Source organism: Ascaphus truei, chromosome 2 (genome assembly GCF_040206685.1).
Source record: "Ascaphus truei isolate aAscTru1 chromosome 2, aAscTru1.hap1, whole genome shotgun sequence".
Classification (NCBI taxonomy): Eukaryota; Metazoa; Chordata; class Amphibia; order Anura; family Ascaphidae; genus Ascaphus; species Ascaphus truei.
The window spans coordinates 235,107,977-235,121,944 of record NC_134484.1 but is presented as its reverse complement, the minus strand read 5'-3'; the positions used below and the strand labels follow the sequence as shown (position 1 = coordinate 235,121,944).

Here is a 13,968-nt window from a genome sequence, read left to right as displayed (position 1 = left end):
TACAAAAACCATGTCAATGTAATGTATTGGCAACCGCAAAAAAAATGAAAATATATACATATTTACGTTAACCATCAAATTATCCTCACGTACCTGTAGTTGGATTGCAGTGACTCGTGATGACCCTGTGTAGTGAGCTTCTTGGTTGGCTATCTGCTTTGAGTAGGCACAATCCATATCTGGGAGCTCTGCATTTCTCTTTCAGTATGTCGCCTTTTTCCACATATGGTATAATCTATTGATAAGAGATAACATAGCACGTTACAGAGAAAGTGTGGAACATTAAAAAAAGCATGGATCTGGGTTTTTCTGCTAACACAGTTGTTGTGTTGTGTTGTTCTGTAGAATATGAAGGATCTGGGACTGAGGTTCACAGGAAACACTCAAAATGCGGAGCCTGCAAATATGGAGCAGAGTGTGATGAAGATGCAGAAGATATAGGGTAAGTAGTTGTGTGACCATATACACAGTACTGATCCAAGAAGGACCAAAAGGATCCCCCAATCTTGTTCTCGTTGTATGACCATAGCAATTACAAATTAACACCTTCACTCCCAGAGGAACCGATAACACATTACTCTGTCCTGCAGGGAATTGTTTTTTTTTTTTTATCTCCCATTAATAAAGATGTCAAAGGGCAGCACCATGTAACGTATGCTGACCTGTGTGGTTTAACACTTTTATCATATAAAAACAGCAATCCCACCTAACTAACATTCCGTCCCCCACCCGGTTTTTTTGTGTTACATTTTGGGAGCTCGAAGGTCGTTTAGAGCTGAACTGTGATATTTTCAGCTGTAAAGCAAAAAGACGCAGCTGTGATTGTTGAATTAACAAGTTGTTTTATCATTTAATATAAGTGTATTAGTTTGTTTAAATGTGAGCCTGGGAGCCTAGCTGCATAAAGTTTAGTAGCAACTACAGTATTACAGAATATGTCTGCTCTTGTTCACGCGTTAGGTGCCTGATCACCCACATTGGACATTACAAAGAGCCAGCACACTGATGCCTCTTGTGACATCCAGTGGATGTCATAACGCTGATGCTAGTTTCTATATCTCTGAGACAGCTGTGCTGCGACTGGGATCTGTGCAGAGGAAGAGGGCTCCCTCTTCCATTTGTGACATCATGGTGCCGTCACATGGTCACAATACCCATGGAACTCTGGTATTGTGGCCCTTCAAGCACTGGGTCAAGCTGTGTAGGAGCTCATACCCACCTGGGAAAAGGTACTGCGACAATCCTAAAATACAGGGCTAGTATATTAGTATGTTTTTAGGAACTCACAATATTAGTTATATTTAGTCATATTCCAGCCGCTGAGAAAATGCTTTACGTCTATATTTCTTCAAGACAGAAAACTATTGATTGGATTTGAAGCATGTAACCAGGATGAATGAAATGTATCTACAGGTATGCTCTACAGCAGTGATTCCCAAGCACGGTTCCGTGGAACCCAAGGGCTCCTAGAAGCAGTCTCAGGGGTTCCTACTACGGACCACCAGGGGGGGGTTTGGTATGTGTTTTGTAGGGTGGATTGAGTGAGAGTGGGGTAATTGCGGGAGGTAAGGACGAGTGAGAGAAGAGAGGGGGGCAGGAGGGAGTGAGTGAGGAAAAGAGAGAGTAAGAGTGAGACACAAGGAATAAATACATGCGAGGCGGGAGGGGGGAGAGTTAGTGAGACGGATGGGAGAGAAATACATGGGTAGAGGGTGGGAAATAGAGGTGGCTCGTGAGGTGTGAAATGTTGTGACTGACCCCTGCCGAACCTAATATGTGTAAGCCAGAAGGCGGTTCCCCGAGATTTTTCGAAATACTTCAAGGGTTACTCCAAACAATAAAGGTTGGGAATCACTGCTCGACAGGCATACCCCGCATTAACGTACACTATGGGACCGGAGCATGTATGTAAAGCGAAAATGTACTTAAAGTGAAGCACTACCTTTTTCCCACTTATCGATGCTTCGGTACAGGTAGGGAGCCGGTATTGCTGTTCAGGACGTGCTGACAGGCACATGCGCGAGATCCCGTTTGCCTATTGGGCGAGGGAAATCAGCGCGTCATTACTATGGTGGTCTGTAGGGCAGAATAAGTGTCCATACTAGTGAGGCGAGCGTACGGACACAGGGGTATGGTGCTATTGAAACTATGTCCTTACTCGCGAGGGTACTTAAAGTGAGCATCCTTAAACCGGGGTATGCCTGTATTTTTATTCTTTTTACTGGGTATTTGAAAAGGTGCAGATGCTGCCTGTTGCTAATTACTCACATACATAGCATGTCTGTAGCTAGTGATTTAGTGTATGGAAGCCTATACCTAGCAAATGACTGAGGCATATGTTGCCACTGTAATTCTTATTGTAAAACCACGGTGTGCAAACTGCCTGCGCTGCGCCCCCCTTTCCTGCTGCCTCCTCGGTTGTGCCCCTCCCCCCCTCGCCTCTAATGATGCATCAAATGACGCTGCAGGGTCATGTGACGTCACATCACGTGACCTGCAGCGTCATTTGATGTCACGTCTCCATGGTAACGGGCATCATTTGACGCCGCGATGCCATGGAGACATGTGGACAAGAAGCCAGTAAGTACATTTACAGAGGACTTGCGCTCATACCGCGGGTCCTCTGTAACCGCCGCGCGGCCTGTGCCCCTCCCTCCCCCCCAATAAAGTCTCCAGTTTGCGCACCGCTGGTGTACTGTATAAGACCTTCATTAAATCTGTTTGGAAACAGTATACAGGCATACCCCGCATTAACGTACGCAATGGGACCGGAGCATGTATGTAAAGCGAAAATGTACTTAAAGTGAAGCACTACCTTTTTCCACTTATCGATGCATGTACTGTACTGCAATTGTCATATACTTGCATAACTGATGTAAATAACGCATGTGTAACAGGCTCTATAGTCTCCCTGCTTGCACACAGCTTCGGTACAGGTAGGGAGCCGGTATTGCTGTTCAGGACGTGCTGACAGGCGCATGCGTGAGCTGCCGTTTGCCTATTGGACGATATGTCCTTAGTCGCGAGTGTACTTAAAGTGAGTGTCCTTAAACTGGGGTATGCCTGTACAGTGTTTGACATTTTATGTTCCTTAAAGAGACACTTTAAAAAATATGTATTTAGTATATGAAGCCTCTGCTTACCTTTATTGAAAACGAATTACCTAATCTGCCGATTGAGTCGTCTTCCCGTGAGCGATGAGCAAAGATCCTGCTTCCCTGGCTTCATCAAATGGCTGCCTTTTAGTTTCAATCAATTCATCAGTCAGTGTAACTCAGCATCTACAATGTATCCTAATATTACTACGGTAGCATTGTCTATTATTACAGTTTGCAGCTCAAACTGCTGGGAACATTGGCAACAAATGATCACGAACAGGAAAGTATTGCAAAGATTGTGCTTTGGTGAGGACGTGATACAACCTGCTATAGAAATGAAAGGATGCTCATTATCATTAAACATGGCATTAAGAATTGAATTAAAAAAATATATAGTATTAGCTAAAACTACAGAACTGATTTTTTTTATTTTTTTTAAACCCACACGTAGGTTATTGCATGGATTGCTCCTTTAAACAGGATCTACTGTACGTATTGATTCTTTGCGCACCCTAGAAATCTCCAACACTGGATTAGACCAACTAGATCTCGCCTTCATTGGAGCTTTGCTACCTGCTCCCCAAAACACCATGGGATAGGGAAATAATCAGTAGCATTAAAAAATGCCCAAATATTCCTTGACAATATTAAAATAAACATGTATAGTATTAGCTTTCAACATTTCAATAAGGGTAAAGGTGGACCCAGGTTTTAACCAAATATGCACAATGCTGATGATCATTTATATGGTGCTATGATGTTCTGCTATAATGCTTTTTTGATTTAGCAAATATACATTTATTAAGTTCGGTATTGATTTTAAAAAATTCTAACGCACTACTCAAGGTACCTGGTGAATGAATACACAGAGCCAACAACAACCTTACTAATATTAGCCCTCACCAAATACTGTAAGTGTGTGAACTGGGAACTGCAGCATGGGATGGAAAACAGAGAAATGCTCCTTTCATGCACTGTAAATACAAAGGGCCATGTATACAGATCCAGCATTCAGTGATAGTGTTAGCCACTTGATTTGTATATTTGCACCAACCATAAGTACTGTACATACCCAGTGCAGGATGTTATGAACTGTATTACAACAAGCTGTGAGTGGTACATTTTTTATGACCATGCAGGTTTTTTTTAGTACATACAGTATTTAAAAAATAATGAAAATAAAGAAAATGCCTTAAAGCAGCAATCCCCATTCCAGAAGCTTATATGAGATTAACTCATAATGTTAATATTTTGCCCCTCCCTAGCACTTAAAAAAAATGTTCTTGTGTTAAAAATTATGTTTTTCTTAATCTCTAGCTTGTGTGGTTACTTTGGTAACATTTAGGGCTGCTTTGGGCTCTGGGGAGAGCTCCATTTTAACCTCTGGACACTTAATATGTGAACCCTTTTATCTCCCGAACGAAGCTTCCGATTGAAAAAATATAAAAAGCGTTGGAATGAGCAAGAAGAGACCTCGTAAGTGAATAAAGTTCCAAATAACCATGGGGATCAACACAGACTGCTGCTTTAAGGGAAACGCCAAATACAGTATAAACGTGTAACTAAAGTACCACACACTGTCTTAACTCACTTATAAAAAGTCTTTTGGAGGCATGGAGTGTTTCAATCCATTATATAAAAATAGTGGTTGTTATTATTTAAGATTTAATTTGACATGTTTGCTTCATTTTTGCTCTGATCTTGCAGCCAGTGTTAAATTAATATTTGAATTTGTATTATGCATCCACATTTTTGTGTTAGAACGTACGTAGCACAATCCTTCAGAAAACGTACATTATATAAATCAAGGTTGCTATGTGACTTCATACATATGACTCATAGGTTGTTGTTTGAAATTCATTTTGAGAACATGAATATAACTGATATGTGTTTACTTTTAATTAGTGTTTGTAATTTTTTTTTTAATTTTTTTAAAAATTTTTTTTCATATAGCGCTTTTCTCCCAACGGGACTCAAAGCGCTTCACAATTTCAGTATAGTGCACGGTACGCAGCTCATAGGAATTTTACAGGAATTTTACAGGAATTTTACAGATACAGTCCCTGCCCCGTAGAGCTTACAATCTATGTCTTTGCTGACTTGCTGAGGCTCACAAGGAGCTGACACCGGGAATTGAACCAGGTTCCCATGACTCAAACTCAGTGTCCTTGTTTTTAGAGTCAGTGCCTTTAGTCAGGGAGTCGCTCCTTCAGCTTGGTGTAATGTTTTTGATAATAGCCATACTGAGAAAATAATATATTTTGTTAATCTACATAATGAAACATCTGTGTTGCATCAGATACATTTTTGGTTGTTATATAGCAACTCAATTCTGCGCTAACAATCTAAACAGACTTTTTAGGAGCTACGCCAGTTTCAGCTTTGTGGATTGTCTTGACGCAGGTTCAAGTTATTTTTGTTGAGCGTACAGATAGGGTTTTTTTTAGTACATACTATTTACATATGTGCATCAAGAGAATTCCATGTCTGGAACATTTGACTAAAATCATTTGACACTAATGGCGCACATTAATTAAGCGATGCTTAATACATGGGCCCCAAAGTTACAAAGAAACAAAATCAGTATGATGTTTTCTTTGCTACATCTGGTGCAGTTTGTTTTCCCCCAGAATTGACCCACTTTTGTCTTGATAAATAGCCCCCCCCCCCCAAATTGGTTCTGGGCTTTGTAAAAACACTGCAGCCTGTTTATTGTCCACACTATGTGAAATCTGATTAGTACATCAATTACTAGTGTAACGCACTTTCCCCCACCCGATGGGAAATATGGCTGCTACGGTGTGTGTGGTGCGTTACCTTTGCCCACAGAAGGCCTGAACCTCCGCCGCTAGGAGCCTGGGGTGTACATGATCCGACTGGTGACAGTGCCAACACCTGCAAGGGATCCTAACTGGGTGGGATAAGCCCCTTACAGGAACAATACCAATGATACACACACGTATATAACAACCTTTACTGAACACTCTATAACAATACCCTGTATCCCACAGTATAATAGGCCCAAAACCTGATACCACCAATGAATGTCCCCAAAGTACATTGGGTGCCAAGCACCAGTACCCTGATGTCCGTTTCCCCAATGTCAGGCCCACCCAAAAGTGTAGGAGTGTCAGGGTTCTGCTCGCCACAAACCAGGGTCGGACCGCGAGGCTGAGGTGGGGTTGTAAAAGCACCGACCTGAGACCGCGCAGGCTGATCCGGATTGCGCAGTTCGTTGTCAAACGTAGCAGGATCAGGAAAGGAGAAGACAGCGTCGTCGTTGTACAAGCCAGGGTCAGGACAGGAGATATCAGGATAAACATTGTTCAGGCAAGAGTTCGGCAACAGGTAGTCAGGAGAGCCCCGCTTCAGCTTAGGAGCGCGGGGTTGGCCTCTGCGCGAGCGACGACCATGGCCCATGGTACTGGTCATAGGAGATGGTAGGCAGACCAGAATAGCACACCGCTTTTCTGCACGGGTGCACCAGTGCTACAGCGCAAGAGTCCTGAGCGGCTGGGGAATCCTCTGTAACAGCGCAGGAACCAGGACACGGCCTCTCTAGATTAGGGAAAGAGTAGGCCCCAGGAACCAGGAAGCTGAAGATCCACAGGGAAACCTCCGCTACAGTGCAGGAATCAGGAGACTGAAGGGCGCGGGGTATACCTTTGCCTCAGTGCAGGAAAGCAGGAAGCTGAAGACATAGGGGATACCTTTGCTTCAGCGCAGGAGAACAAGCGGCTTGAAGGGAGCTGAAGGACGCAGGGCGGAACCTGGTATCAGCATAGGAGAACAAGCGGCTTGAAGGAAGCTGAAGGACGCAGGGCGGAACCTGGTATCAGCATAGGAGAACAAGCGAGGGCTTGTGGCAAAACAGTAGACATCCAGTTAGGACTATGCTCGGCAGGGAGCATTATGGGAAGACAGTACTTAAAGGCCAGCAGGCCAATCCCCGGAGGGGGGTGTGAAGGTACTGCTCCAATGAGTGAATGCAAGTCTAGGTTGCAGTGATAGGCTGCACAGCTGCAGTAGATACCAGACGGAGTGTGTATTGCTTTGGTGAGTGAATCCAGGCTGCAGCAAACATCAGGAGAGGTGCTCCAGGACTGCACAGGTCTGCAAGGTAAGGCAACCAGTAAACCGCGGAGCGGATTCCTTACAGTACCCCCCCCTTCACGCGAGACCTCCGGGCGAACATGAGCACACATAGAGTTGGGGGACCGGGAATTGTTGCTGAACCGTCTAGGATTGGGGGTAGAGTCGTGGTCCAGAGACTCGTGGTTACTCCTTAGTGTACCCCCACCCCACGGTGAAAACAGCGGCCAGACAGGACCATCCATGGGTCTCGGAGACATCGAATTGTTCCTAAAGTTCTTTAGGTGGAAAGGGGATCCGTAAACGAGCAGTTCCTTGGTGAGTACAGTTCTAGGAAATAAGAGTGGTAGAAGAAACATCCTTGGTACATGGCTCGCCCCGCAAAATGACTTGGAAATCCAGGGCTGTGAAGAACCAGAGGGTTCCAGAGCAGAAACGGCAGAAGAACCCCTACAGGAAGCCCAGTCTTTAATAAAGGAACCTGAATCTAGGATCAGCGGCCCTGATAGTTGATCGAATACACCAGGAGGAACTTTGTAACAGAAAAAGTCTTGGCTGACCACTGCATGTTGGAATTTGCGAGGAATTTTTCCTCTAGAAGGCTCCCAGGTAATGGTTAGTAAGGGTATAGGCTGGTTGGAAGCATCTCCCGGTATTGGTATGGAAGGTGACAAGGCAAGCAGTAAACCAGGCATAGGGACCGAAATCTTGGGATACGTACAGAGTATTTCCAACTGAGAGGAAATAACAGGGGCAACCGAAAATTCCGAGGGACAAAACCATGGTTTAGCAGGAGCAGAGAAGCAAACAACAGTAGAGCTCTCCAATACTGGGAAATCTTCATTGGGAGATAATATTGTCAGTGAATCAGGAATAGTCCTTGGGATCTTCAAATCAGTAGCTTGAGAAAAAGGCAGAGCCAGGGTAGTGGTGGGAGGGAAGCTAACATCAGAAGCTGAAGTCTGTACCTCAGTGACAGGGCCCTGAGAATCAACAAGCAGCAAGTATGAACTATGAAAACTCTTAATGACAGGCACCTTAGGAGTACAAGGAGTCTTTTCCGAAACTGCAATGGCCCTAACCACAGGGGTACCTAACCTGACAAAAACATGAATTGGTGTGTTTTCTAGTGCAAGATCTCTGATCCCAGGACTCCTAACTGATAGTGAGGGTGTCTGGGTTTGATTAGAGAAAAAATCAGATGTATTGATAAGTGACTTAGAAACAATTACTGAGGTTCTAGATTTGCTGGACATGTGAGAAAAAATACCCTTTAAGACAGGAGTTTTAATTTCCCCCCAGAGTAACCCCATGTTTGCTGGGGCATATTTAGACACAGTACTGAGGGACTGGGTTTCAGCAAAGGCAGGACAGCTAAATAGCTCAGATTTAAACCCCAGGACTTTTAATATATGCATGGTGACCTCAGACAGTACTAAGGGAGTGACCACAGATATGTTGATCCCTGGAGAATTAGCCTGGACAGAGAAATCAGGGGGACCCCCAATCAGGATACTCCTTGTAGGAAGAGCTTCAGAATCAGAAGGAGAATCATTACCTCTCAGAGTCTCAAAACTAGTAAGACACAATTCAGCGAAAAGGGAAACAGTGTGCAAGCTTTTTACTAATCTATATGAAAAAGCGTCACTTTTGGGAGAAAACCGTGCGTCAGCAAACATTCCTGGGAACATAATATAAACCCCAGGAGGGACATACAGACTACTGTATGCTTTTAACCCTAAGCTTAAAGAGGAGGAGAACTCAGACAGTACACGGGGGTTAATCATAACTGTACTGGTCTCTGAAGTAGGTATTTGGTAAGGAATGTCTGGGAAACCAGAAATTACTGCAGACTCCATAATGTGGGAACTATGCGCTGAAGCAGGGATCACCGCTATGTGGGCGACAAGCTGGTTCAGCGAAACACCCGGGAGAAGGAACTCTGCGACCAAGCTTAGGTAAAAACCTGACTCCTGAATACATTTATCGGGAACCAGAACTTCAGCCGAAGTCTCCGGAGACGAAACTGCGGAAACTTGAGCTGAAGCAGGGGATTTATAGCAAAGAATATCTAAGGACTCCGTACGGTTATGGGAATCCCTCAATGCAACCTCTGCTGTCTGACTTGTGGACTCATTCTCTGAGGCTAAAACGAAGGCATTAACTTGGAGGCAGCAAGAATTTACAGGGGTTAATGCAGACAATGCCTGAGAGTAAAACATAGGTAATCTTCTCTCTGTATTAGGAGAGACCAGGAATCTCTCCTCTGGAGTTAGGGGCGTGACCATGGCTGACAGAGAACAGGGATTTACCAAGGGAAACTCAGAGAGCTGCCCCACAGGGGTTAATACAGAAATGACCCTGGGAACAGAATTTAGGGATTCTTTCTCTGACGGGGAAAGCGCACAGGACTGCCTAGCAAAGTTTAAAGCTGGAAAACCCTCAAGAGCTGGAGTGACAGATTCGGAGTTAGAAATAGGGGAACAAAGGGACTTATTCTCTGATAGTAGAACCTTAGTGTTGGCTAGTGAAACATATGTATTCTCCAGGGGAACCTCACAGGACTGCTCGGCAGGGGTTAAAGCTGGAAAACCCTCAAGACCTAGAGAAAGGACTTCTGAGCTAGAAATAGGAGAACTAATGAACTTATTCTCTGATACTAGAACATTAGTGCTGGGTAGAGCAACATATGTATCCTCCAGGGGGACCTCACAGGACTGATCGGCCGGGGTTAACGAAAGCATATCATTGGTGTCAGGAAACCCGGCCATACACTCAGGGCAAGGATCCGTGGTAGACCAGGGATACAGCCAAGCGGCAGCGAAGCTGGCGAGGGGAGGATCCTGTTCCTTTATGCAAATGTCCAATGTCATGGAAAGGATATGGAGTGTTTTTTGGGCATCAGCCAACATGAGGAGAGGGTCCTCTTTTGCTATATAAATGTCTAAAGACAAGGCCAGGGAAGAGAGTTCCTTTTGGGCGTCGTCCAATTCTAAAGGGTACACATTTTCCCAAGTTAAAGGGTAACCAGGAAAGCAAATACAAGCGGCCAGCGATTGTTTTAAGTCCCGGAGGCGGTAAACCTTCATCATGAGATCATTACGGCATTTGTTTTGCAAAGGGGTTAAACCTACAAACACAATCAGATCTTCAATCAGGGGTATTATCTCACATAGAAACTGGTATTCACACTGGGACTGGTTTACAGGCTGGGACAGGCTTTCAGACAGAAACTTACCAACCCTCACCACAGGGCGGTCCGAGTTTGTGTGGCCGAGCATACTGTCAGGGTTCTGCTCGCCACAAACCAGGGTCGGACCGCGAGGCTGAGGTGGGGTTGTAAAAGCACCGACCTGAGACCGCGCAGGCTGATCCGGATTGCGCAGTTCGTTGTCAAACGTAGCAGGATCAGGAAAGGAGAAGACAGCGTCGTCGTTGTACAAGCCAGGGTCAGGACAGGAGATATCAGGATAAACATTGTTCAGGCAAGAGTTTGGCAACAGGTAGTCAGGAGATCCCCGCTTCAGCTTAGGAGCGCGGGGTTGGCCTCTGCGCGAGCGACGACCATGGCCCATGGTACTGGTCACAGGAGATGGTAGGCAGACCAGAATAGCACACCGCTTTGCTGCACGGGTGCACCAGTGCTACAGCGCAAGAGTCCTGAGCGGCTGGGGAATCCTCTGTAACAGCGCAGGAACCAGGACACGGCCTCTCTAGATTAGGGAAAGAGTAGGCCCCAGGAACCAGGAAGCTGAAGATCCACAGGGAAACCTCCGCTACAGTGCAGGAATCAGGAGACTGAAGGGCGCGGGGGATACCTTTGCCTCAGTGCAGGAAAGCAGGAAGCTGAAGACATAGGGGATACCTTTGCTTCAGCGCAGGAGAACAAGCGGGAGCTTGAAGGAAGCTGAAGGATGCAGGGCGGAACCTCCGTATCAGCATAGGAGAACAAGCGGCTTGAAGGGAGCTGAAGGACGCAGGGCGGAACCTGGTATCAGCATAGGAGAACAAGCGGCTTGAAGGAAGCTGAAGGACGCAGGGCGGAACCTGGTATCAGCATAGGAGAACAAGCGAGGGCTTGTGGCAAAACAGTAGACATCCAGTTAGGACTATGCTCGGCAGGGAGCATTATGGGAAGACAGTACTTAAAGGCCAGCAGGCCAATCCCCGGAGGGGGGTGTGAAGGTACTGCTCCAATGAGTGAATGCAAGTCTAGGTTGCAGTGATAGGCTGCACAGCTGCAGTAGATACCAGAGGGAGTGTGTATTGCTTTGGTGAGTGAATCCAGGCTGCAGCAAACATCAGGAGAGGTGCTCCAGGACTGCACAGGTCTGCAAGGTAAGGCAACCAGTAAACCGCGGAGCGGATTCCTTACAAGGAGATAGCTTTAGAGTGTAATGGTTGCCGCTACATGACCTCCTGCGCATGCGCGAGGTGTAGCAAGATGGCCACCGGACTGGGAAACCTATTCGCCTGTGCAACTGCTTTTGCGCATGCGCGGTACTACCAACATGGTGACGCCCTCGTCGGAACACCGGTGACCCGCTCGCCTGCTCCCTGCACCGCAGAACAGCCGCCCCCCCTCACGCAGCCCGGAGGTAAGAGGGGTGTCCTGGCTACATCAGTATCATGGAAAAATTCAGTCCCACACTTATTCTTTTTTGGCAAAAACAATCTGTTGAAAAACTTAATTGCAGCAGATGCTTGCAAGAGTACATTCACATAAAAATCAAGACATGCGTCAGATCCAACATAAATACACTGAACTATAAACTCTATGTAAACTATCTTTTAACAGAAAAAGGGGCAGGCATACATAACTATGCAATGTCCGCCCATATGACTTCATCGGACATCATACTTTTCTTTATCTTATTTTTCTTGCAGTTACTTGGTTATACATTTTGCAATATATTTTAGCAGATTTAGCAAAAAGAAAACTCATGTGCTAAGCTATCTCATCTTTCTCAAGGCCGACAGCTGGTACATCTCTGACTCTACAAGGGGGGTTAATAGATAAGAAGAGAGGCCCAGCTAAGGGGAAAACTTATTCTGCACACACACACATACAATTTCATTTAACCCATAACGCAATGAAACACAAAGCATGACCTCTTATACAGTTGAGTGAAAAAGAAAGTACACCCTCTTTGAACTCTATGGTTTTACATATCAGGACATAATAACAATCATCTGTTCCTTAGCAGGTCTTAAAATTAGGTAAATACAACCTCAGATGAACAACAACTCATGGCATATTACACCGTGTCATGATTTATTTAACAAAAATAAAGCCAAAATGGAGAAGCCATGTGTGAAAAACTAAGTACACCTTATGATTCAATAGCTTGTAAAACCACCTTTAGCAGCAATAACTTGAAGTAATCGTTTTCTGTATGACTTTTTCAGTGTCTCACATTGTTGTGGAGGAATTTTGGCCCACTCTTCTTTACAACGTTGCTTCAGTTCATTGAGGTTTGTGGGCATTTGTTTATGCATAGCTCTCTTAAGGTCCTGCCACAGCATTTCAATCGGGTTGAGGTCTGGACTTTGACTGGGCCATTGCAACACAGTGATTCTTTTCTTTTTCAGCCATTCTGTTGTAGATTTGTTGGTGTGCTTGGGATCATTGTCCTGTTGCATGGCCAAACATCTCCACTTTGGTCTCGTCTGTCCAAAGGACATTGTTCCAGAAGTCTTGTGGTTTGTTCAGATGCAACTTTGCAAACCTAAGCCGTGCTGCCATGTTCTTTTTAGAGAGAAGAGGCTTTCTCCTGGCAACCCTTCCAAACAAACCATACTTGTTCAATTTTTCTAATTGTACTGTCATGAACTTGAACATTTAACATGCTAACTGAGGCCTGTAGAGTCTGAGATGAAACTCTTGGGGTTTTTTTGCAATTTCTCTGAGCATTGCACGGTCTGACCTTGGGGTGAATTTGCTGGGACGTCCACTCCTAGGAAGATTGGCAACTGTCTTTAATGTTTTATACTTTTGAATAATCTTTCTCACTGTAGAATGATGGACTTTAAATTGTTTGGAAATGGCCTTATAACCCTTCCCAGATTGATGGGCAGCAACAATTGCTTCTCTAAGATCATTGCTGATGTCTTTCCTCCTTTGCATTGTGTTAACACACACCTGAATGCTCCAGACCAGCAAACTGCTAAAACTTCGGCTTTTATAGAGGTGGTCACACTTGCTGAAGATCAATTAATCAAGGGCATTTAATTAGCAGCACCTGTCTGCTACTTAGCATCGTTATTCCTATGGAAGCAATAAGGGTGTACTTAGTTTTTCACACATAGCTTCTCCATTTTGGCTTTATTTTTGCTAAATAAATCATGACACGGTGTAATATGTCATGTGTTGTTCATCTGAGGTTGTATTTACCTAATTTTAAGACCTGTTAAGGAACAGATGATTGTGATTATGTCCTGATATGTAAAACCATAGAATTCAAAGAGGGTGTACTTTCTTTTTCACACAACTATAGCTATGGAAAACAAAAACATGGTTATAGCTACACATAGAAATAATGTAAAAATATTACTCTTCCATACTGTAATAGCATCTAGTAAGTTTGGCCCAAATAGTTATGGGCTGTAAAACAGAGTCAATATAATGCTGACGTGAATGTCACTTTTTATATTATACCTTGTTAATCCACTGTGAATATCATTGAATTGTAGAACATGCCTATTAGGTTACCCAAAATATGTGCAGGAGCAATATATTATAGCATGTGACAGATATTCCGAAACCAAACGAGAAATA

General features: G+C 44.5%; 1 protein-coding gene across 2 annotated transcripts in view; it reads left to right on the top strand.

Moving 5' to 3' along the window:
* TMEFF1 (transmembrane protein with EGF like and two follistatin like domains 1) overlaps window positions 1-13,968 on the top strand; it is a 294,418-nt gene that overhangs the window by 206,521 nt on the left and 73,929 nt on the right. For both annotated transcript variants that reach the window (XM_075585974.1, XM_075585973.1), the window contains exon 5: window positions 346-442. In XM_075585974.1, the coding sequence (XP_075442089.1) occupies window positions 346-442 (97 nt within the window). The remainder of the gene's footprint in view (window positions 1-345; window positions 443-13,968) is intronic.